Raw genomic sequence first — 26,979 nt, forward strand, 5'->3', positions numbered from 1 at the left:
ATTCAAATACTTTGAAGGTGTTAAGCATGAAGATAGAAATTATTTGGTTCAAAATATATACTCACATTTCAGACAATAAAAGATCCAACAACAAAAAAACCCACAAAACTTTGAGATGAACCCTTATCAGTGACCTTCAAAGAAACAAATATTAGATTGAAATTCCAGGTATTGGAGGCAAAATCCTCCTGAAGATTATTGAGTTGCTAAGAATTTGGAAGTAAACTATGGAATTCCTAGACAATTTTTACTACAGAGGACTTCAGTATTCTGAGAGGAATTTTTATTTTCATAATCTCTCTGAAAAAAATGGATGCACATTAGGATAGTAAAACTTCAGTTATATTAAAAATTAAACCCAGATGCATAGAAACTGTAAAGAATCTCATAAAGTGTCAGATAAAAATAAGGTTTGGTTGATCTCTGCCTCTGAGGCTTAGTTGCATGGCATGTCACATCTGTGAGGCTAAACTGCTTTTTCTTCACGCCCAAATGTGATGTTGCATCCAAGCTACCATCTGGAGTAGTCCTGGGCAGTGCAAATTGGCTAGATACAAGCCATGCTGTGGGTGCAGAATTAATCAGGTACTGGTGATATTCAAGCCCAGTCTACAGCTCTTATTCCTCCAATACTTTAGGCCTAGCTTGAATTAATTATTGCAGCTCAAGGAGGATGCTAAGAATATAGTGGAAAAACAGCCATTAGAGCTTGGGAACAGATAGAGAGCTTAGCCAAATGCAACCAGACAGGAAGCATCATTGAGTCACTGTGGAAATCTGAGGTTAATTTGAAGTTCAGATGCTCTGTCAGGTACTACCACCTCCTCAGGATACATAGAAGAGCAAAGTTAACCAGATGTGTAGATGTCTCTAATCTGTATTTCTAGAAGAAAAAGCAAGCAAGAAATGAAGTGGTTTTTCTTACGTAGATCTCTCTGTTGTTACAATAGATGTGACAAGCTAACATTTCTATCAGCACAGCAGAGGGGAACAATGAACTATTTGCCTAGCAGCATGTGAGACTTGGAGGAACCACTTCACCTGACTTTATTGATGGTGAATAAACCTGGACAACAGTAGAGTTTATGTTTAATTATTTTAATTCTTTAGATAATTTGATCAAAATGTCGGACTGACAATTATGGAAGAGGAGGAGATTGTGTATGGTAATTTTCTTTAGATCTGAGGGGAATGGATTTTTTTTTTCCCCTGTGGAACACTTAAAGCTCAGGTGTAAGGAGGTTTGGCAGGAAATTATAATGGGTTATAAAACCAGTGTCAGTTGGTGTTGAGCCAATGATAAGTATAAATTTTACTTGAAGGATTTGTCTTGTTTAAGCATAAGGACAGAAAAGCTAAGAAAGAATTGCCTAGTTAGGTTAAAGAATAATTTCTTCTCAAAATAATTTTTGTTTCTGTTTTTTTATAAATTCTGTGAAGACACTTACATGTACTTAACTAATTATATGGCACTTGAGGATGCTCAGTTATTATCCATAGATCTTCTGTTCTTTTGTAGGAGCTTTGTTCTTATTGTGAAGTTAGCAAGCTCTGAATTTCTTGCACTGGCTAGAGCATCTAGGTCTAATTCAGTCAGAAAAAGACCTCCAATTCTTATAGTGTTATTAACTCTTCATAAGCCTTTCTTATTATCTTTACATGATGATGACTTTTGTGATGCTGCTACCAAACAGAGAGGGATTCGTTATTCTGCAAAAGCCCTGAACTGTAGCAGAAGTTTTATAATTGTGACTGTCATGATGAAAACAGTTGACAGATTTACCTTTTTCCATAACAGAAGAATGAAGGGCACCCTGCAAAACAAATTGACTACAGATTTGAAACAACAGGATGTCCTTTTTCACACAACCCATGCCTAAATTATGAACCCATTAGCATAATATATTTGAGATGTTAAAAATGTAAATGGGTTCAAAAAGTGATTAGACACATTCCAAAGAAGAAATACTTCATCAAGAGCTGTTACATACTATGATCCTGATGCAGCCTCCAGCTGAGAAAATTCATAAGCTTCTGATTGCTCTGAGGACATACTGGAGTAAGTATACTCTGTACATCTGTAGTCTGTGTTTTCTCTCCTTTTCCTACAGTCTAAATTCTTCATACTCTTTTCCTATTTCCTTTCTAAATGAGCTGTTACTAGCCATTATCACAGGCTACAAACTTGAGTAGATGGACTTTTAGATTAGAAGAATCAGGGTCATTATTCTCTGTCATTATGCTTCTCTGGCCTTTCTGGGATTTACGTACCACCTGTTCTTAGAATTATGAGTCAGTTTGTCTTAATAACTCATTTGAATATGCTGGAAAAGAAACTGGGCTTTTATACTATAAGACATTTTATGTGTTTATGTATCTTAGATAAACTGCAAGAAGTCTCTTCAGGTATAACAATAAGGCATCTTTGAAAGTCTTTGGAGACAGCACCTTATTCAGGCTTATGTTAGACTATTATAGTAGTGAGCTAAATTATTTTATTCTTTCTTTCAACCTGTAGTTTGCAGAGATACCCATAAGTGCTGACCTTTGGCTACAGAAAAAAAGAAGTTTCTCTAGTTGAAATTGTTGAGTAACAGTGATTAATAGACTTTGTCACATTTCTTTTTTAATGCAAAGGTAGAATATTTTGTGTGTTTCGTTGTTTGTTCAGGTGGCAGAAGGGAGCTCTTTTACGGGGTGCTTGGTCCTCCTCCTAAAGTGTTGGTTTCATTTAATTTGCCATTAAGTATGGGGACTGAAAATGAAAAAGGATGATGGTGTTGATGAGCAACAAGGATTAGGAAATTAATAAGAAACGATTCAATAACAGGTGTGGGAGGAGGAATGTCTGTGAGTGTTTGAAGGGTTTATAGCAATTGGGTGTAACTGACATTGGGTTTTGGTGGCTGGGGTGGGGAAGTGGCAACAGACTTGATATATTTATACTAATTCAGTCCAAGAGGGTTCATTGTGAATACTTGGAAATATCTTCATGAAGTGCATCAGGTATTTGTATAGCAATAAAGAGATGTTTATTCTGGGGGACTTGTTAGGCAGTGGTTTTTGGATTTACAGCGAACACTTGGGGAGACTTTTCAAAACAACTTTTTGAGCTAGTAACTACACAGTGACCCTGCTTTTTAAATCAGAGTTGTCATGACCCACACAGTGAATGCACTTCAGGGACAGGAGGTTATTTCAAATGAAGTTTTAAATTACCAGAATGTGCTCTTTTTGCATTGTATTGCCTAGGAACCCATGTCATTGTGACACCTGCTGGTTTGCCATCATATATTTCATGGTCAATCATGAATGTGCTTGAAGAATAATCTGAGTTCTCCCTATTGTCTGTTACTTTTCTTGAACAAAATGTTAAAGATAATAGTTTTTACAAATGTGTGCTATTACCAGGTTGTGTTTCCCAACTGTTCTCTGGCCAAAACAATTTTTGGAGAAAATAACTGTCATCTCCCCATCTTCCAATATGATTGTGTTAAAAAAAAAAAAATTACCTCTGAGGAGTAAACAGTGGCCATAAATCTCTGATACATTTCAGTGTTTGAGGTACCTATTGTAGCACCCAACTGCATACACCTGCTACAGTGAATATATAGATATGCATCCAAGAACAGAGTAAATGGCACCAAATAATATAGAAAAAGCATATTTACATGTATTTTCTCATGTTCTGGTTTGTTTTTTTTTTTTTTTCTGTATTGAAAACTGTTTGCTGCACTGATTAATAGCAGTTTTCAAATTTTGAATCAATGCAGTTTGGGAAGGTATAGAAACAATTATGGCTCTGCAAAATTCAAAATATTCACAGAATAATAATGGTAGAATCACAAAAACATAGGAAATATCAGAAATACTGCTGTTTCTCATGGTCCAGTCCAGCATCTTTTAGTGATCATTTTTAGATCTAAACATTGATGAATGAACTACTGGCCCATGTTGGCATTTTTATACTTCACAATTAGGTCTTTATGACTGGAGAATGGATAGGCTCAAATTCTGGAATAAATACTACAGTTGTATGTTTCTACACAGATTTAATTAAACATTGATGAGATTGGCCCTTTTACATAGGAACATAAACAAGATACTTTTAAACACTTTTTCAAGAAACCCACCAAAACGAAGCTGGATGGTATAGGTGATTTGAATGTTTTCATTGCAGTGTGACAATGTCAATGCAGTTTCTGCTCACAAATGTGGATGACTTGTCATCATTCAGCATTTTTTGGTATATGTAGCTGTCCATCAGCTACATATGGAGATGCTTCTGGAGCACTTCAGGAAAACAGAAGTGCTGATAAAAGCTAGCAATATTTCTGAGGGCAGCTTAAAAAAAAAAAAATTGGGCAGGTTTCTGATTGTTAGGAGTGCCAAAATAATTCTTTTAATAGAAACAATGAAAGGAGAAAAGCTGTGTACCCAGAATCCTGTAATTCTTGTAAATCTATTTAAAGGAAGAGAATATTTGATTTAGGTTTTCTTTATTCTTAATAAACGTGCATAAAATCTTGGATAGTACTTGAGTTATGATACTTGTTTTTCTTTATTTTTAAGATGCATCTTAAAATAAAGGCTTGTTTCAAATAATACTATATTTCCTCTGGAATTTTTCTCAGCTCCAAAATTAATTAGCTGACTTTTTGAAGAGCTCCCTCTTCTACAGACTGTTAAGAAATTATTGGCTTTTTCTGAGTGATTGTTTTTATGCAGATCTTCAGGAATTTAAATCAACACCTGCTTAGCTCAGCATTATTTTTTTAGTACTTTTGTACCTTAATTTCCTTTTGATAAATGCACAGAATGAAGCCTGGTGTTGTTTAATTTTCTCTGCCTCCCTATCCTTATAATTTTTAAAATATATATTAATATATTTCTTAATGCTAGGCTTGTTAGGAGAGACACAATTTTACTAGGTTTTCGTTCTGAGGTCTGCCATTTCTTATTACATGTTACAGTGATGGAATGATTTTCCTTGGTCTCAAGGTTCTCTCTCTCTCTCTTATGATATGTCCACATCAGGTATGGTTGGTTGTCTTTCACTACTCTTTCTGAAGGTGGATTGTCTTAAAGAATGCAGAAAAAGAGGAATATTTTGTATAGCTGTTAGGTGAGATTTGTGTCAGAGACAGGTAGTCAGGAACTTGCTAACTTCTTTTCATAAAACTTTGGTGAGGTCTGATTCTAGTTTTACTTCTTAGAAATATATATTTAATAAGAGCTTCTGGCCTGACTCTTTTCATATCCTTGAGGCTTCATTCATGCATCTCCAAAGGTTAGTGAAAACCTTTCCTGTAGTAAGTAATAAATTCACACATTTTAATAGGGAGAATAAAGTAAAAGAAGGACAGGCATTTTTTCATTCTTAGAAGGACCTCTTTTTGGACATTTGAATCAAATATCACTTTGGGTTTTGAAAATGTTTTTAAACATGTCCAGGACCCAAGTCTAGAGAGGAATCAATGGAAACTGGCTTGGTAACCCTTGTTTCCTCGAGGAAACAGATTAGAAGTCTAGAGAAAGTACTAAACTTTTGTTATGACCTCTCAGTAATCCTGTTATCTCAGTCTGACCTTTTCTTTGAAAGTGCCTCAGATTCATTGCAAGAGATTGTATTATGATCAAATATATTTGATTTGACGTATTTAATCTTTGCAAATTTTCCTCTAAGTGGTTGCACAAAGTATATGTTGAGTTCCAGATACTGGCATCTATACACACAGGAAAAAAACCTCACAAAGCTACAGTTCATTTTGTTAGTTCTAGAAGAAAGTTGTGGGTTAATGCAAAAGCAGAATGTATTTTTTCATTTTCCCAAAAAGGTATCTTTAACTCCTTATGACCAGCTGAAATGCTGCAGGAAAATACATGCTGAACAGTGGTGCCTTTCCTTGAGCTGATGATACAAAGTTCTTGTTCTGCTCCAAAAACACATCTAAAGATGAAGTCTCAGTGACTGTCTAAAAAGTTACTGTATGCAAAGAATAGGTCAAAAAAACTTGTCAGTACCTAAATGTTTGCTCCTGCCTGTCATACTGAACATCTGAAGAACCCTCCCAACTTGCTTATAAATCCTCATCTTATTGAATCCTTGAACAAATTCAGAATCTTACGAAGTTTTCACTACTTTCAGCGTTTACTAGAAAATTACTGCTCTGAAGACGAGTGTTTGAAAGGTACTGTGGCATAATACATGAAAAACTGAGCTGCTCTGTCTGTAGAGAAGCTTAGAAAACAGCTTACCTGCTTATCCCACTCATGCTTTTTGTAAACATCCTTGGCTACATTCCCAGTAAAGATAGGAATATGAAGTGGCTTTACCAAATGATTTATTTCTTTCCTTTATGTACTGAAAGGAGAGCCCTTTGGGGAAGTGTAGGACAGATGAGAAAGGAACAAAAGCAGGAGTAGATGCATGTAGACTACAAAAAGGAGGGATGGATTGTATAATCTATTGGTGATGGCAGGGTGAGGCACTCACCCTTTCCAATTAGCACCCCATAGATGCAAACAAATATGTTGTATTTGTTCTATTACCTTTTCTTGCTGGTTTTCATTCCCATGAAGTAGGAGGGCACAGAGCCTGTTTTTTTTTTATCTTAAAGAAAACATAATTTCTGGGATATAACAAGTCACAATTTAAGTAATAAGTCCAGTTTATATTAATATTAGCTGTCAACTTAAACCATCACGCTAGAGTGGGTTTCTAAAGGAATGTATGCAGTTATATACTTGTTTTGTGTTTGTGGGGAATTTTTTTATGCATCAAATTAAAGGACACTTGCTAAAATATGTATAGAGAAAGAAATAAGTTTAGTGACTGATAATATTTCAAATGAAAACTTTTAAAGTACTTAATAAGAATTTTTGCTTGTTTTCATAATTACAAAGTGATGTTGAATAGGAGAACACAGGATTCCATTGTTAAAAAATTATTTCTGAATTTTCATTTTGCTGTTTTCTGTGGATCAAATAATGTACAGTATGAATATGGCCAGCACTGATCAACTGATAGGCTAAATTCAAAGACTATTTTCCTTAATTTTTGCACTCTAAACTACCTCCCATTATGTTGCCAAAGCAAATGTGTCTTTGGGGATAGAACCCAGCCTGCACCACACAGCTGAGTGCCAAGCCTTTCCACTGGAAAGCCAGACATTATTTTGTACTCCCTACTGCACAGTAGGGTGCATCCACCCATTCACAGCATTGAGCCATGGCTTTTTATTTTATGGTAATCTTTTGTATTAGATATTCATAGGAATAAATTTTCTCTAGCCATGTAGGTCATATTTCTCCCAAGACAAAAACTGAAACATAATAGATACCTTTTTTTCCTCTAAAGTGTCTTTGAAAAAATTGTAGTCTCTAGCACTGGGTTTTTCTTGGAACTGAGCACGTTTTTACCCTGTCATTGATATTGTAGGCACACCTTATCCAGTTTCATTGCCGTACTGCAGTCGGCACACAAACAAAAGTAAATTAGGGAGTAGGTTTGGATTCCTCCAGTATATCTGGAATTGTAATGGAAAAAGAAAAGTATTAAAAGCAATAACAGAGTGTAAATCAGTTACTGAAATCACAGGCATCTTTTAGAATGAGGTTAGGGAATCTGTCATTGCTCCGTCAAAGGAAATTTCTCTCCATGCTTGTTTTCTACTTGAGATTTGGCTAAATAATTCAAAATTAGGAGGCTGAAGATAATTTTCAATCTTAATGCTCTTCCTCTTTAACTGTTCCTAAAATATTATCATCTAAATAATCAATCCTAAATCATTTAGATGCAAGATGGACCAATAGAAAGTGTATACTCAGAGGTATGACTTAGCAGTGTTTGTCTTGATTGTTAAGACTTTCCAGATTTGAAGAGAATAGTGTGAATTCTTACATCAACCTTCCTCTGCGTGCTCTACAGGTACCTAAAATATATTAAAGCTTCTTACTCATTCCAGTCCTGTGCTAAAGGAAGCTAATAGAAATGAATGTTGATGTGGCCATCATGTTCTTTGAATGGAAAGACCCATTAAATCTAGACATCTCTGCAACTGCTACATTTTACTAAAGAGGATGTGTCCATGTCTCCAGCCTGAAGGAAGCCATAATTGCATTTTGTTTTATTAAATATTAAGCTATTGCATATGAATGAACTTGTCATGTTAAAAAAAAAAAATAAAAAAATTAAGTAATAATCATCTTAGCAAAGAGAACTTTCAACACCTTCTTGAATGTCTCCAGAATCTCAGGCTCCTTTATTTGGCACCAACTAGCCTTGAATAGCCCAGTCATTATGCCAATGAATTCTGACTGCTCAAGTGGTGTTCGCGCAGGCCAGGACCTTCTTGTTCCCAGGAAATAACTCTGTGGTCGATTTAAGCCTGCACTGCCTGCCCTCAGCTTCCATCCCTGGGTGTGCATATCCAGCCTTTCCCATGCACTGGTCGTTTTGCTTGTGTAATTGTAGGTTATATCTATGGCTCACTGCTGCAGCTGTAAATTGCCCCAAGGCAGTGGGGAGAGCACAAAGGTGGCACTTCAGGCTCAAATTGGTTTCTGCTGGTATGGACCTGCACCTTGGCATTCCTTTCTAGATAGTTTCCTCTCTTCAGGAAGAGACAGTTTCAAATATTCTAATCTGAGATGGCATCAGCTGGATCTGACTGATTAATAGACAAATATTGATAAAACACTGGATATGGTTTAGGTAATAGAATCACTGAATGGTTTGGGTTGGAGGGAACCTTAAAGACCACCTAGTTCCAAGCCCCCTGCTGTGGGCAGGGACACCTTTCACTAGACGAGGTTGCTCAGAGCCTTGTCCAGCCTGGCCTTGAACACTTCCAGGGATGGCAGACACTGAGCTTATCTAGGTAGCTTGAGGAAGTGCCTCCTCACTCTTTCAGTAGAGAATTTCTTTATAATGAATGGTCAAATCTAAACCAACTCTCATTTCAAGTCCATTCCCCCTTGTCCTGTCACCATGTGCTCTTGTAAACAGTCTCTCCATCTTTCTTGTAGGCTCCCTTCAGGTACTGGAAGGCTGCAATTACATAACCCCAAAGTCTTTTTTCCAGGTTGAAAAAAATGCCAGTTCTCTTAACTTTTCCTTATACAAGAGGTGCTCCATCCCTCCACTCAACTTGGTGGTCCTCCTCTAGACTCACTCCAACACATCAATGTTCTCCTGTGGTAATGGATCCTTCCATTTCCAAAGGAAAAGTGCCATGCAGTTCTTTAAAATCTGGAGAAAGATTCATGCTTTGAAAATGTACACGTCTGTCTTTGAGTCATTTTCCATGTAGGTATCAAAGCAAGGACTTTCCAAGAATGACGTGTTAGGCTGAATAAAATATGCACAGAGAGGATGGGGTGCTTAAAGGAGTTAAACTTTAACACAGATTTTACTAATAAAATTTTCAGAGAGAAGTGGTGTGCATTTGAATAAATCTGCACATATGGGAACTGGTATATATTAATTTGGAGTGAAAGCTGAATTTTCAGTTTGTTAGCTATCTCTTTTTATAGTAAATCCATTTTGGCACATTTTGAAGGTGACAGGAATTTGCATCTTATTCAAGTTAATTAGAATCCTAACAGACACCACTTTACCAAGTCGAGACACTGCTGTGGCTCGAAGACAATAGAAGGTAAGGCAATCAATTGCAAATTAGTGATTCCAAAGTGAATTCACTGTAGGCTAATAATTCGAAATAGTGAAGAGAAGAAAAGATAAAGCACCTCAGATATCAAATAAGCCAGTAAGTGGCACAGCATGTAAAAGCACAGACCTATGTGCTAGATGCATTTGGCCTTTTGTTTATTTCATAAGAACATCACCTCAGTGAATAAGACATTTCTGTGTCTATTATTTCTGGACCGATTTCATTCTTACATTTGTACATCATCGTATAAATTTAATATATACATTTAAAGAAAAGCAAATGTAACTGACTTTTTCCCTTTCAGCTGTCTTGGAGACTGTCAAACTTGAAGTCCTTTTTATAGAATTCATGCTCAGAATGCATGGAGTAACTTGGAAGTGACCCTGGAAAATAAATTACTGTTTTATAGAGCTTTTTCTGCATTTCTTTTTTAGATTTTGTTTCATTTGGCATATTTGTTTTTGTATACTAACTCATAAATGTGATTTTATAACCCTTATTTGTACTTTTATGCTATTTTGAATCCAGCAGCTTTATTTGCTATATTGCTGTCTTTTTTGTATAGTTAGTGTTGTCTAATGAACTTATAAATACTTCATTCTACTAGAATTTTAATAATGCCATCTGTTCACTTGATGGAAAATGGCAAAGCACACTGAAGCAACTACTTTTTTTTTTTTTTGACAGCTGTATTTTTAAAGCTTACGATTTAAGTTTCCATCATTCTTTTTTCATTAACAGTAGTGGTGAACAAAATTGGAAACAAAAGGAATTTTCTTTTTGTGCAATTCTTACCTCGTGACTTACATGTATGATTTTCTTTAGATGAAGTTTGAGGTTTTTTGAACTGTAATAAACAGTATTTTTTTAGTTTTACTGGATCTTGTTTTCTACCTTGGCAGAAAGTAAAATAATCCTAGAGAGGTCAGTAAAGTACATCACTGTTGGTAGCATCTGACGTCTTTGTCCAAGTTGCTTGCTCATCCTAGCATCTTTGTCCCTCTCTCCATGCATGTCCTCCTTTTGGAACTCTTATTTTCAAAGTGTTTTCTTTGGATCTTCATTCTTTCTCCAGTCTTGCTTCATTTAATTATGTTTGTCTTTTGAACCACCAGCTTATTATGTAGTTCTGTAGGCTGTTCTCTTTGGTGTACTGTTTGGTGACTTAGTCTCACTCCTGCAGTTAGCTGTCAAAACATGTGGCCTGATGTCTGGAAATGGTCAGGTCCCCTAGCAGCTCCCGAGGGAATTAGTGCTGCACGTGGAAATTGGGTGGCCTTGTATGTAGGCCTGAGTAGATGTCAGACCCAAATGAGTTAATTAATGCAGCTCTGGTGTTTCTGAACTAGGTAGACGTAGCATATAAAGTGTCTAAGAAGCAATTGTGTCACGGGGTTGTTTTTCCAAATTCCTTATCCAAATAGTTGTGTGACGCTTGCTTACGTAAGCAACTCGTGTTGGTGTTGACAAAACTCTGTGGCAGGCCTGATGAAGGGAGTTGGGAAGAATGATGCTGTAAATGACAAGTTATGAGATTCCTCAGTCATGACTGTTTCAAAACTATTTTGAAGGCATGGTGAGAAGGGGCTTAGATTATGAATTACCCTTTTCAAACTTGCAGGAATAGATTTTTCGCTTGGTTGCTGGCTCTCAGTGTGTGATCATTAGTAGTCCTCTGAGATTGACAATTTGGGAGATAGACACAGCTCCTTATCCCAGCAGGTGGCAACTTCAGCCGTGCTGAAGAGGTGCGGTTGGCTCTGCTTCCCTTTATTCCACCGACAGAAGTGGTACTTCCAGTTTCTCTTACTGCTGTGTTAGATAGAGTTTATTAGCTTTCCAGCTGATTTCTTTATGTATTTCCTGATTTCTTATTAAGTATTTCAATTAATTTACCATCTGCATTGGATTTTGTTAGTTAAATAAAAAATGCACATGAAAGTAGTTTTGTCTTGCATGAACACAGCCAGTTATTCATTTACTCTAAGCTTGTGGATCTGAATTTGCAGTTTTCCTTTGGACATTTCTTTTTTTTTTTTTTTTCCTTGACATCTCTCAGGTGAGCTGTGAGTAGAGAATTCTTTCTGAAATTTCCAGTGTAATCTCTTCTCTGTCTGAAAGAGTGTCTGGGGCACATTTGCCTTGCAAACCCCTAAGGATGGGATGATTTCTGTCACCAAGTCTTTCTCAGGTTCCTAATTGCACAGATGTGATTTACTTCACTTTCTTATGGTTTAATGATTCCAGGAGCTAGATTCTTATGATGGGACTGACATCAGTGCCTGATAATACATCCAGCCCTCAGTTTGAAGCCTGTGTCAAAGTTTCTGTACTGAAAGTTGGTATGTAGATTTGTTGGCATAGGGGAGCATGAGGATGTGCTGGTGGGCATACTCAGAAATCATCAGTCCACTGAGAACTGGGTTCTACCTGTCAATTTTTATGGAACTTGGAGAACCAGTCTGGGTCAAAGGATAAATCTGTATGCTGATGTGCCAAGGCATTTAATGACCATATCTCCTGATGCATGTGGACTGCTAGGTGCTGTGACTGTGTAGTGTCTTCTGATGCTGAAGTGTCTGATGTTGGCTGTTACAGCATGTCCTCGAGGTTACACAAGATCAGTCAGAGCTGTATAAACACAGCTTCATTGGGAACATTCTTGTTTTCAGCCAGGGACAACTGGTATTCGTCACATTCTTATCTTGTCTTTTAGTAAGCTCACTGTTCAATAACCTTCCTCAATTATTTCAGATAACCATAATATCATCTTAAAGGTTCACAAGTTCACAAGTGGCTGAGTCTCTACAACTTAATGAATGACCATTCTCACGTGAGCAGTGGTAAATCAACACACCTGCACATCACTGGGGTATTTAACTTCCTTTTATTTTAAGGAATTGGGTGCCAGACTGCTTTGGAGACTTTTTTTTTTAATCATGTATCCCTGCCTAAAAACTTCTCAAAATCTGGCTTAGAATTTTTAATACTGCACCTGCTATTAGGGAGAGTTAAAATTTTGCATTTGTTCAAATGTCAGTAGAAGAATACTGAACTCCACAACACCTTGGAATTTTTGTTGTTGTTGTAGAGCAGCCAAAAAGATAATTCTTTTAAGTATTTTTTTTTTGTATCATTCTCGTGAATTATAATTATCTGTCATTATAAAATCTTTTTAGAATAAATCTGACTAGTTCAGAAATTCATAAGGTGCTGTCATTATATTTCATGGAGAACTGTCTATAATTTTGTAGTTATATATTCTGTTCTTTTCCACTCACTGAAGTTATAATTTTATATTTCTTTTAGCAGTCTTCTCATTGCAAGCAAAATGTTTTACTCACAGTGGTGGTACTGATAAGTAGTAAATAGTTCAATCTTCTCTTGGTTTCAATCTGTTCATCGTGTTAGTGTAACATGTCATTTTTCAAAGACTCCAAAGTCATGAATTATCTGCACATCATTTTTCTGTAATATTCAACTCAGTCACTGAGAGCTTGATTATGATTACTAACAAATCAGCTGAAATATCCTAAAAGCAAAATAACTTAATTTGTAAATTTTAGTCTGTCTTTTTCATCTTCAGGTTTTTTTCCTGATTAATTTAAACATTTTTTTAGTTTCTTGGTTTTCAATCTCCAGAGTAAGGTAAATAAAATACATCTCTAATACAAATGTACCTATGTTGTAGTTACAGTAGGGTTTCTTCAGAGGGATTGAAATGATTCCCCTGACATAAATATGTTTCACACTGGATCACTGCACCCTCCCACGTGGTAAGGTATCATCTCAAGCTCTAATGATCCCTTACCCTTGTTGACGTTAGCAAACTTTTCCTCTGGGGCATTCTCTTTTATTTCTTTTGTCAGCTGTTCTGAAGAGAAGAAAACTACACAGTCTTGATTTTTCTGCAAATTCTGAGGATTTTACTGCAAAGTTCATGCAGTTGTTTTCCATGTAGTCAGAGGTGCAGAAAGAAGAAAATCAAGCAGACTGCGAAGCTCCTTGTTCTACTTTTGATTCTCTGTAGCAATAAACACTGGAATCTGAAAATTTCAAACAATTTCTTAAGAGTCAAATAACTTACACTTTTATTACATGGACATGTTTCTCCCTAAAAAACCACAATCTTTTATGTTTCTAAACAGAAGGAGATGAGAATACAGTGATCAAAAAGGTAGGGATGAGAACAAAATAGAAATAATTAAAAGCAAAAAGTTTGCTAAAAATGTTGGTACTGATTCTCTGTTTCCCCAGGGTAAGTGAAAGATTACATTCTTCCTAACATGTGTAAGATTATTATGTTCTCTTGCTGTCACTGAGCCATTTGCAGTATTTCCTGCTCCAGAAGCTGACAACCTGCTGAAATTTCTTGGTTACTCTTTGGGCCAACAAGTCTTGGAACCTTTCTCCGTGCCAGGGATGGGAACGTCACAGCACTGAGCTGTGTGATCCCATCCCTTGCCTCGCTGGGCTCAGAGTGGAGTGTGGGCTGTATATAGATGTTGGGAAAGCAGGAGGAAATGTCTTTCCTTAAAGTTCTCCAGGCATCTCATCAGTTGGGAAGAGATATTCATGGTCTAGGAATAAACAAACTCAAGGCCAAACTCAAGAGGCCCAGCAGGGTCCTAACAGTATACATGTTTTTAAAATATCCAAATAAAATATTTTTAATATTATCAATATTTATAATATTTTTATTTATATATAAACGTGTTTATAAAATATCCATATGTCTTGCAGTGGACAAGATCCAGTGGGGCTTTTCTCAGGTTGCTGGAGCTTTGTAGGACCTGCTTCAGTGTTCTCTTTTAATCATCTCTTTCAGTCCCAAACCACTATACATTACAGAAATGCCATGACATTTAATACATGAAAGAATTTCTGTTTTCCAATGCATGCTGTAGCAGTTCTATTGATTTTAATACAATTGCTTAAGGTATATGTCTGAATAGTATTTAAACCAACAAAAATGTAATTTTTTCCTTGTCTTTGAAAACACCCCATGAACACAGTAATACTTTGATTTTGATGTTTGAATTTGATATTTGAAAAATATTCAAGAGTAAAGGGACAGTTCTGATCAAAAGTGAGATGACAGATTAGTACTGATAACTCTGTTTCTTAGATACACTGATTTCAGAAAACTCTAAGGATATGTTATAAATTTAAAAAGGGAAAATCAAATTTGATTTAAAAAGAGTAATTCTGAAATTGTCTTACTACTGGATGAGAACCTTCCTTCACCAGACATGCTTGCAAGATATGTAATTAATTTTAAAGAAAGCTGCACTGCATCCAGTGGAGTGAAAGCCAGGCAGAATTTTGTGCGGGACAAGAAAAGCAGTAGATATGGGCATGGAGGTATAGCTGTAAACTGGCAAGTATGAAAACATGATAAACTGTTTTACACACTCTTCAGCCCATTGTCTTGTGGCTGCATTCCGGTAATAAACAGTGGTGATTGCACCTCGTTGACTGATACGGCAGATGAGCTAACCAGTTTAACACTCTTGTCATTCAACAGCCCTGTTGAATAGGATATGAAGTCATCGGCTAATTACCATAAAACACAATTATAGACTTTCTTGGTAAAGCATATTTACTGCTGGAAACTATTAAGTTTCTTCCTGATGGTCAGAGCCCAGGTTCCAACATGATTTTTGCTGAGGTCTATTACACATGAGAGACTTCTATGGAATTTTATGGAGCTTTTAGCAGATGTGGGAATGCCCTTCATAGATTAGTTTAAATTGTCACATGCATTGTACAGTTGAGGATTTTTATGAGCATGGATGTATAAGTGTGGAGCTACCCCTGGATCTTCCTCATGCTATTCTGCTTTCACAGGGACTGGTGATACTTTCAGAAGATGCCTTTTGGAAGTTTTCTGGCCAGAATAAGCCATCCTGCGAAATTGCTCCAACTGTTTCATCAGTTTAGTGTGGGCTAAGACCATAGAAAATAATAAGCTTCCAAATTTACCAGATTTAGGTATGCCTAATGAAGCCAAATGCACAGTCCCCTGCAGCCTATTGTGTGTAGTGCCCTGTTCGCTTATATGCAAAGGAGTGAAGTAAAATTTTAGGACACCTGGCAGACAATATGTTTCTCTGCTTACCATCTGCAGTGAAGTCTTGGTTCAGGCTTTATTTATTGTCTGATATTGTATGATGTTAGTTAAGAAGAGGAAGAACTGAGCAACTTCAAAATAAAAATGTAGATCTTATTGTTCATGTAAAATAGATAGAATTCATGTTCTGTCCTGCTTCAGGGAAAGGAACACAGTATGCCACCAGTGATCAATCTAATGAATATTCCCTTTCAATGTCTAAGTCGATGTTTAAGCAAACTAAGTTTTCTGTGAAGTAATACAAGTGGTTCTGAATTGTGAGGTAAATTGAGACTTGAAAATCAGGAGGTGCCCATGAGATTGTGCATTAAGAAGCAAGAATGTTTTGGAGTGATGGCTTGAAATTTCTATTGCATATGTGTGATAGTTACTGCTTTAAGAAACCCACCCTCAGATGAGGTGTCTTTGAAAGATCTTACAAATTCAGTGGAGACATAAGCTGCCAGATTCAAGATGTCTAAAACAAGGATGTAAATTGCAATTGAAATAGACTGACCAATTTCATCTGACTGATGCCATTCTACCACACAGATAAAGTAAAACTTGGTAAACTTTATTTCATGGTGGTGAGATCAGTCTTTAGCCCATCCACACAAATTGATGTGGATTTTCTATTGATCTATAGGTGTATGACACTTTTCAAGGTAAAAAAAAAAAGCAGCAAATATATACATGCTGGTCTAATTGCAGCGTTACAACTTCTGTTTTATTATCTGAAGCCTAAAGCAAATTTTTAAAAGAAAAGTTATAAGGTCAATTTGACATCTGCTGTGTGGGAAAAAATTCCTTAGGAAACTGTGACTCTAAAGCTATCTGGGATCTCATAAACAGAATTAATCCTGAGCATTTGTTTGCTGTCATCAACAACAATAGTGTACCAGCATCAGTATTTAACTACACATAAAAAAGAACAGCATAAGACAAGGGAGGAAGTCAACATTGTTTTTCCAGAAGAGTTCCTGTGATAAAACTAACTGGGAATTAGAATCATTGCTTCCATGGTAAATGCCTCAGAATTTAATGTCTGAGAAGCAGAAAACTTTATCTGCATTAAAGTTTTCTTTGTGAATGATCTGGCTTAGCATCTTGCAATTGTCAAAAACTTACTGGCCTTTGTTTTGTTTTCTTTTTTTAAAATGCATGCATAGAAATCTAAATATGAAATGGGATTTTTTTTTTTAAGGTGCAAAATGAAATTTGAATTTTTCCTATTCAATGAACACAGTTACACAATTTAATACACCTCTTCACATACACCCCAATAAAAAGAACCCCGGGCCAAACTAAACCTAGCATCATTTATACTTTCCCAGACAACAAACTTCTGTGGATTTTTTTTCTGTCTGTTCCCTTTCTTATTTTCTGCTTCTTTCTATCTTATATTTCTGGGTTTAGTATGGAAGCTTTCCCAGATGGATGCTGTCTTTAATTACTGTAATGATTATTTTGCATAACTGTAGTGCACTGTGCAGTTGTTAATTAGAATTGTATAGGTAGTTAAGCTGAAATTGCAGTGGCAGTTATGTCTTACAATGGGGTGAAAGCGATAGAATTGTGATGGTAGTAATTTATATTCCATATGTTACAATACATTGATTTTGTTCCAGTAGAGAGAGATCACTAGTATGATTTACCCTTGTTTTTCAATATATACATCATGACTTGAGTAAAAGGATGCAGGGTTGAAGTTAATTTGGAAGATAAGATTTTTCTTCTTTTTTTTTTAGGGCATACTAATCCAGGGTACTAAAGGTACTGTGTGAGAGCTAAAACAGGTGGCAAAGTTAATTCTGATAAATGCTGACTACTTTACATGGTGAAAGTAATTTTACACATGCAGTGGGGGTGGGGGGGGGAGTCTTAATTATAATTTTGAGAGAGATATCAATATTACAGAATATAAATTTTTGAAAATGTTAGCCAAGGTTTAGTAACTATCAAGAAAGAAGTAAAATGCTAGGAATTATTCCTGTCAAGTAGAGAGAAACCTGTAAATCATTCCTGTGTCATTCAGCAAGATCTAGCTGTGTTTTTCTGTGCTGCAGTATTGTCTGTAGTTCTGGACTTCCCAACCCAGCAAGGTGCAGTGGGACAGAGGAAGTGGCAGCAGTGGTGAGAGTTACCAGCACCAAATCAGACCAGACCTCTCAAATCAGGAAAGGTTTAGATGGGGTATGAAGCAGAGAAGGACTTGCTTGAGAGATCTGTAGAATCCCAGGGCCGATAAATAAGGTGAATAGGCTGCATCAGATGAAATATATACTGTGCAGACTCAAAGTAAAATAGTTTTTTATCATATTATATGTGGAGCTCATAGCATTTTGAGAATGCTGAAGACTCGTGACTCAGTTTTAATAACCAGCCAAACAAAATCTAACACCCCTCCTACCTCACAAAAGTGCGAGGAAGAAAACCCCATCCTTTAAACAGAAGTGTGTCACCACTGATTGAAGAAATGTTTGATCCGTTGGTTACTGAAAACTGCGAGTACACTCCAAGGAAAGTGTCATGTCATCACTCTGTTTTCTCTGATTCACATTTCCTGTTGCTCAGTGTCAGAAGTCAGGTGGTAGGGGAGAGGGATTTTGAGTGTAGCTCTGGCTCTTCTTGTAACTGGTATGCAGATTTGTCTGGTTCAGGAAGATCACATCACTGAAGGTGGCAGAGCATGTGTTACACATTGCACTGCAAGCAACAGAACTGCCTTAAATTGCCTAATTTTGTTTATGTCCATGTTCTGCATGTGTAAATTAGCGGCATATCATTTGACTGGGATTTAGAGAAGACTAATATTCACTCATGGTTGTGAAATATATTATTTTCCTTGGTATCGCTCAATTTTGAGAGAAAATCTGCTATAGAGAATTATTTCATCAGAAATTGTGTGTTAAATGAGTTTGCTAGAAAATAGGGGAGTTTTCTATCTTTATTGTTTAAAAGTTCATCCTAAATGGCAAGGTATAAAGAGCCTTTGACAAATAAAAACATATGGTATTTTTTGTGAGATTAAATCTATTTCCTGACTTAATTTTAATTTCCAAATATAGTAATTTGATTCCCAGGAGCAAATAAAAGGTTAAAAGTTCTCTTCATGTTTTCAGAAACAACTATCAACTGGAGGTTTGTAAAGGTGTATTAAAGCTACTTTTGGTGTGGTTAAACTGAAAGTTGGAAATTCTTCCTGTGGCAGATGTGTTCTTGCTGCTTTCCCCACATCTTCAGAAGTACTACTCAATGTTTTAGCTCTGATATTGTACCTGTGTTTATTTATATGTATTAAACTTACCAAAAATGCATGAAAGTTTGTTCGCATTTGAAAAGAAAAAAACGTTTTTATATGTATATGCATACATACATATATATATATATATATTTATAAAATATTGTAATCTATTTTCTTTTAACATGTTATGCCAGATCACATCAGTGATATTCCTCTTTTCTTATGGCTACAAGAGTTTTTTTCCACATCCAAAAAGTCAACAGTACTAGAATCTTTGATATTAGAACAGAAGGTCTCAGTCTGCTCACTAGATTCCTTGTAGAGTGTTGGTGGCATTTATTTGGTAACAAAGGCCTTTAATTCTCAGACTATTGGATATAAATGTATTGTTTAGCTGGGCTGTGCCAGCTTCCCTCTGAATTCTAAAACGTATGAAATTTTGTATTTTTATTAAGTCAGGATAGAATTCCTAAATACTTTGTCCTAATTTCAGTTGATTTTTAGCTTTAGAAGTTTTTAAAAGATTGTAAATGCAAACCAGTCTCAGAATATTTCAATCACTTGATCGAACCGTGATAGGAAAGTTTTGTACAAATGTGCAAAAAGCGTTTGAAGTTTTTTTTTATCTTCTTCTTCATTCAGCCTAGAAATTTCCCAGAGTGCCTAATTGTTTGGTTTGTTTCCTTTTAGATGAAACGGCTCCTAAAGAAGTCAGCAGGGTAAGTGCTGCTCTCTATCCCCTCTAAAAAGAAGTGGCCCACTGTTCACTTGAGATGATTTTTCCATAGACTCTGATAGACTGATAGAGATTTCTCTCTATTCCCTGGTTATAGTGGATCTCTAGAGGAAAAAGTGCTGTACAGACTGTCTAGAGAACAGTTAATAAGGAAAATAAATGTTGGGAACACTTGATTGGCTGTAAATAAATTGAAGGGTATTTTGCATTTAGAGTTCTCCCAGTGCTATTTTCATGATCCAGTTTTAAAAAGGTACTTCACGGAAACTAGGAAATTCATGGGACTTTGAACATAACATCAGACTATTTAATCAGTATAACTGCCTCAATAGATGGCAAGCATAGGAAGGGAAGAAAAATGCCCTATTTAATAACTCCCTTTTGAGATGCGGTATGGTACAACAAGTTAAATTTTCTGATTAAAATTATTTTGCAGTGGTCTGCATGAAATGCAATGTAAAATCCTAAAAAAACATATTCAGTAATAGATTCCCAGCCCTAGCCTTAGATCTGATTGACACTGTGTCATGAGGAATATCTGCCCATGACTGAGATTAGATCCCTAATTACAGGGATCTGTTAGGAATGAGTACCTTTGCTGTCACTGAGAAAAGATCAGTACATGGCAATCTGTTGCCCCTAGATGGCTCCAGCCATCCTGAGGGACCTTATAAGATGGGAGAGGCCTTACAGCTTTCCCAGGTGGAATCATAGTTCTGTTTTGCTCTCTTTCTTGAATGTCTTGCAGAAACTATTTCATGTCCCCAGGAGAAGCACAGTAGTGTCAGACACATATTAAAAATAGGGCAGGTTGAAAGACTACAAAATCTGGCTGGATGCTCCTGCACTCAGTAGAAGTCCTTTGGAAAATGCTAGAATGTGGAAGGAGTGGAGAAATAAGGCTGGTATGGGAAACCTCAGTTTTGAAACCCTGTCAGCAGAGGGCTGGGATGAGGGGGAGCTGAAGTTCACTTCATACATGTCTACAAAAAGGAGATTAAATGTTCTCCAAAATGAGTTAATGCAAGCAGACATTTTCAATATACATGACATACCATGGACTTACAAAGGTGTTGGGGATTTAGGTGAAAATTAGTATGTTTTAGTAATTCATTAGTTTTCAACATGGTTTTCGTTCATACCTTTGTATGCTACTGTTATGACAGTGAATACCTTTTGGTGTAATGTGGAATTATTGTTATTAGTATATCTATCTATATTGTTTTGATCTCAAAATAGCTAAAGATTTGCCTAAGAATCTCAGAATTTCTAATTATGTACGTGGGGAAGTTCCTTTTATTTGACATTAGTTTAGTAGATTAACATTTACCTAAGCCTCTGTAAAACAGAATTACAGAATATATCTTGATTACCACATCTGAGCTATTTAAGGAAAAGAAAACAAGTTCTGAACCCCTAAGTCTGCCTTGACAGTCACTGCCTGTGTCTCTCAAACTTGTTGCAGCCGTCTCAGCCCCTCAAAGTCATATATAGGGGCTTAGGATTTCCTAAAGATGGATGGGCTGTCATTTGAAGCCCTGGAATCAGTAGGGTACAGATGATACTTCAGATGTTCTTATGTAAACGTTTTCTCCCTTGTTTTTTTTAGCCATCAATCATTGTGCACTTGGTATGTATACTGTGCTACACTACTATTTGGTTTGGCTTTTTTGAAAATAAAGTACTTGAAGGTACTTCAGTAATACCCCATGCTATAAATTAACAGGTTTGTTTCTTATCTGTATTTTTGAATAATGCCCTATATAATAATGTAGACCATTGTAATACATCCTCTTTCTTCAGCAGCAGCTCAAACAGATACCAATTTAATTAAAATATGAACATAAATTAGAATTTAAATTAGGAAAGTTCTGTACGTGAGTAATGTTTTTCAGACAAAAAGACATGTTCGTGCTGACTGAAGAATTATGAGTTTTGAAGTCATTAAGTGTTACATTTTTAATTCCTGGAAACATCTGCAAGAAGCAGCTTGTATCATAAGGAAGAAAAAATTAGGGTTAGTGAAAGGAAATTTATAGCAGAATTAAAGCACCGATTGCTTAACAATACCATGGTGGCTACAAAATGAGGTAGGAATATACTGCAAAAAATCTTTAATTGTTAGAAGGAGATTTCAGTATTTTCAAGAGCTTTATGTTGCAGCTTCATGCTTTGAAAATTTAAGAAATTTTGAAATGTAAGTTTAGAAATCCTCTTGTATTTTGCATTTTGAATATATTTTTAGCTTCTCAGTAGAAAATTAAAATAAAAAAGCAAACTTGGATGTTGGCAGTTCAAGTTTTTGAAAGAAGGGGAGAGGAGAAAGAGAAAATAGGAGTTAAGTTGCACATAATTTAAATTTTAAGAATCGTAGAATAGAAAAGAAGCTTTTCAAAATTGATTATTTTTAATTCTGGTCTACTAATGACAGTTTTGTCAATATTTTGATGTTCAGAAATTATATGGAAAGATTTCCTCATTTGGCCTGACATAGCATCTGATGGGTGGTGGAGGGGAGAGATTTCCTGATTCCTGTAGACTGCTTTTGGCTTAAGAACAGCTCTGGTTACAAAATACCTCATGAGCATCTGTGACCAGTGAACCTGTGAACTTTTTTCTGAATACTGGTTTCCAATGTCAATGAAATATATGTAACTGGGGACAGAATCCCTTTTTTTGCATGATGCAGTATTGGGAACATCCTTGGAAATGCTGAGCTTCCTCTGCTCACTTATTGTGCAGATGTGTGTTGGCTGATCCCATCCATCCTAGCTACATAAGCGGTTTTCTGGGCAGAGGGATTTCAGAAAGAAAACCAACTATTGAACTGCTTGGACAAAGAAAACTTAAGCTGAATACTTTGTTATTTTGCTGTTTCATCTGCAATAGAAACTAAAATAGAGAAGTGTGAGTTTGAGCACCGAGTGCATGTATATTCGTGCACATCTAGACTAAAGATGTAGTTCTCTGACAACATTAGTGAAAACAGTGTGCTTTGGAGACATGTTATTCTTTTCAGCTGGCAAAAATAACCCCATTCCTTCATGAACTATAGCCAGGATTCTGTTCTACGTGCTGCTAAGTTTCCCGTGATCACTGTGTGCTCTTTTGTACCTCAGATTCTAAAGTTTAAATGAAAATACTCAATGTTCCTGATATGATCACGGCAAAATTGTTCATTTTGCTTAATAACTTTCCATTCCATGTTTACTTGAACAATGCTTCCAGGGAAGCTGCCTTTTGGCAAGTACCTTTGCTTTGTAAACTCTGGCAATGCCAACAGCAATTCACTTTGTAGAAGTTTACCATATAAACACCAGAAAATTATTACCTAGCAAGTGACTTGCTCATTTAGAGTACTTTATTCTTGGAAACAGGAATGATGCTTTAATCCTCTCCTTTCCCCTTTTTGGACTTGCAGCTTTTTGGCAGCTGCCTTGGCACCAGCCAGCACCCAGCACAGTATGTCACTGCCAGTCACAGAATTAGCAAGTGTGTTTTCAGTAAATAGTTGCGGTAATTGCATGTATCTTCACTGTGCAACTGATAATAAAGGCTCTCTATGACACATTGGCAAAGCAAGCCCCTTCCTTGTAGTATCTTCTTATTAAAGATGGGATTTAAATGTTTTCACATTGTCCCAGAACTGAGAACAAATGAATCAAAAAGTTAGGGGAACTAGAACAAATATAAAAATATATATAAATATATATTTAGCCTTTAGAAGTGTTGCAAATGGCACTGCACCTATTGTCACGAGAAGATGCTTGTATAAGCTGGCTTCTTTAAAAAGAAAACCTTGTGAATACTGTGGTAGTGATAAGCAACAGTGGTAGGAAAATGAAGAAGTTTATTTTTAATTTTGTACATGGTGTCTTTAGAGTGCTTGCAAGTCAAGTATTAGGAGGGAATGTCATTTTATAAAAAGCTTTTTAAAAAGGAGCAGTATTCAGCCTTGTCAAGTTAAACTGAAGCTCATTATGCTGTTTTATTATATAATCTGGAGAGGTGATATAATTGAGATATTCATGAAGTTTTATGAGCCTTACAGTTAATACCAGATTATATGGTTACTTCTATGTAATCATAATGTTCTTTTCTCGCAAGTGAAGCCTTTGCTTTTTATGATCTATTTTTCCTATTGTAAAGCTATTTATTTCTGTGTTACCATTTGATAACAGGGAGGGAGCCGATGGGAAGGTTAGAGTGAGTGGGGGCTATGGGGCAAGAAGCTTCGTCTAGGAAAGGTGTTCACCATCTCTCTGAAGCTTGGAAATCAGCTACATAAAAAGGCTGGGAAATGTGTGCCTTCAAAACTAGTGAGTCCTTTCTGTGAAGAGTAAGAGAGCTGGTTTGCATCATAATAGGGCCTGTGCTGCCAAATGTCATCTCGTATTTTCCTTTCTTTGCTTTTGTCATGAAGGTGTTTGATGAGTGAAGAAAAAATTCATAAATACCTGCGTATGGTGCTGCAATGCTAAACTTTATTTACCGTGCAAGTTCTAACCTATGTCCTCTCCAGTCAAAACAAGAAGAATAGACGTCAGACAAATGCGTGTAGGAGCAGTTTTCTCTGAGGCTATGTACAAGCATTAAAATTAATCACCTCAGCTAAGACTACTCTTTATAGTTTCTTGCTTTCCAGTGTCCAAGTTTAAAGAAAACTGGTTGCTCCAGCCAAGCCCAGTTACCTCTTCTGATTTTTTTTTTTCCTCTCCAAGCTCCTTGCTCCTCTGAAAGCCATCTCTGTACTGCAAGTTTTCTTGCCACTTTCTTCAGTCTGAGGATTTCACATCCTTTGGCACAGCATTTCTACTTTGAAAGAAGCAGCTTGATTAGCCTTTTGAAAGTTTAAGGGCTTTGTGTTATTTAATTTTATTTTTAATTGAATTCTAGATCCATATTTTTGTTTCTTCACATGTGCAGTTTATATGTGTTTTCAGTGTTATTAGAATGCAGTTATCTTGTGGTTATCTATGCCCCAAAATAACAAACACCAGTTTCCATGCAAGATGGGAAGTAGCCATCAATGCAGATAAACAGTGCAAAACATTGCAGGCAGTGAAAGTGCCAGGCCTAGAAAAGACAGAAGTATACATAAACATACATGGCAAACATGCACACAACCTATCTCACTACACATAAAATAATATTATAATATATAATATAATATATATTATAATAATACTATAATAATTTTTTGTGTTGATTTAATTAAATAGGTTGACCTTTTTTTATTTTATTTTATTTTATTTTATTTTATTTTATTTTATTTTATTTTATTTTATTTTATTTTATTTTATTTTATTTTATTTTATTTTATTTTATTTTATTTTATTTTATTTTATTTTATTTTATTTTATTTTATTTTATTTTATTTTATTTTTCCCCTGCTGCCATTTCTTTCTTTATACCCTCTGGTCGGTCATCAGAAGTGCAATAACATTACTATAGCTAAAATAAAATAAAGCAATTTCTTCCATTTAAAGAAGTAGGTGACTGCTGTGATATTTACAGGTCTGGCCTTTGTTTCTACACTAGCTGTCTGAATACTCATTGTGACAAAGTGTAATGACACATGGAATGAATATTTTAGGTACTTTTAAACCAAATGTCTCTTACAAGGCCGCCTTTGCCTTCAAGGGACTGGATTTAGTCACCAATATGTTCCTTTCTAATTGTGCATTCCTTTGTGAAGAAGAAAAAAAAGGAAACACAGAAGAATATTCTTCAGTTTAAGAAACCATTTATTATATGGGTAAATAAAGTAATAGTGCAAAAATTCTTAAAGGCCATATATAGTATTTCTTTAGAAAAGATACAAGTAATTGAGTATTGATTGTCTTTCCAAAAAATAAGTTATGGATGCAACTGGAAAATTATATAGACCAAGTCTCTCAAATCAGGATAGTAACTGTGCATATGGGATTTTTCATAGTGCAACCCAAGAGAAGGGAAAGCTGATCTATTTCAGAAAAAAAAAATCAAATAGTTTATTTAATTATATTTATAACAACAATTATTTTTTTATGAGAAGTACAAAGTGTTTCTATTTTTATAATGCATGTATCAATGACATTGGGAACATAGGTATGTAAGACCTGTCTTTTTATACTTCTGATCAAGTAAGAAAATACCTAGCGTGAAATATTTTGGACTGACATCTCAACCAAATACTAAGTTAATTCAGACCATTAAGATTTCAGACAAGTGTTCTTTTTTTTTTTCGAGGGGTTTTTTAGTTCATCTTTAAATTCTTTCCCTGATGACTCCTGTTGCCAAGACTATAGTTTTATAGGAAAGAAAACTTGTGTTGGATGGACATTTATGAGGAGATTTTGGTTGTTTTTGGTTCAGCAGCTGCCTATGTTCTGTAGTATGCTAATAGAGAGGAGCTGTCAGTTTTATAAAAATGACTGAAGAACCTTGGGTGAAATCCAGTCCCTGCCTAAGGACATTCTTTTGTGTAAAAATGTTGCACAGAATTATTTTAATTCATTATCTGCAAATTTTGATGCTGCCATTGACAGTTTAATTTAGGCAATTTGAAGAAGCTGGTTATCTAAAACACTAACTGATGTAACCAGATTGAGAATGGGTGTTATCAACTCCTGTGTCCATGTACAATGTCCTTGGCCTATGTACATCCTTGATTCTCAGTGATTTCACGCTATTCAAGAGCTGAAGTTCCTTGCACAAACCTCTATTTGCCCCAGTAGAATCTAATCCTGGTCCAGGGATTCCTTTTTACCTGGGAAGCTGAGTTCATTTTCTTCTTTCTGAAGAATGCCATTTTGATTTCACAAAGTGTTTTCGTTGTTCATTTTTGAGGTTGTTTTTGTTGTTGTGGTTGGTTTGTTTGTTTGTGCTTTTGTGGTTATGGTGGGTTTTTTTCCTGTTTGTTTGAGATGTTTCTCTTTGTTTATTTGCGCTTTTTTCTCTTTTGGCCTGCTTACATGTCTTGGATCAAAATTATGTCGCCAGTTTCAAGTGCCTCTCCATCTGTCCATGGTGTGGCCCCCTGTGACAGCTCTAGAGTGCTTTGCAGTTGGATAAAATTGGTGGCACTGGATACATCAGGTCACTCAGCAGACTGCACAGCAGTGAGAGTCAGGCATTGGACCTCTCCTCCTGGCTCCTCTGGCATAGCAAATGAAATAAGGGAAACCTGGGATAACACGGTTTTCCCAGGACATTCAAGTTTGGTTGATTT

General features: G+C 35.9%; 1 protein-coding gene across 2 annotated transcripts in view; it reads left to right on the plus strand.

The window, feature by feature from the left end:
* PDE10A (phosphodiesterase 10A) overlaps positions 1 to 26,979 on the plus strand; it is a 172,335-nt gene that overhangs the window by 83,300 nt on the left and 62,056 nt on the right. For both annotated transcript variants that reach the window (XM_086877961.1, XM_086877962.1), the window contains exon 3: positions 19,721 to 19,749. In XM_086877961.1, the coding sequence (XP_086734087.1) occupies positions 19,721 to 19,749 (29 nt within the window). The remainder of the gene's footprint in view (positions 1 to 19,720; positions 19,750 to 26,979) is intronic.

Source organism: Cyanistes caeruleus, chromosome 2, assembly GCF_971803275.1.
Source record: "Cyanistes caeruleus chromosome 2, bCyaCae1.hap1.1, whole genome shotgun sequence".
Taxonomy (NCBI): domain Eukaryota; kingdom Metazoa; phylum Chordata; class Aves; order Passeriformes; family Paridae; genus Cyanistes; species Cyanistes caeruleus.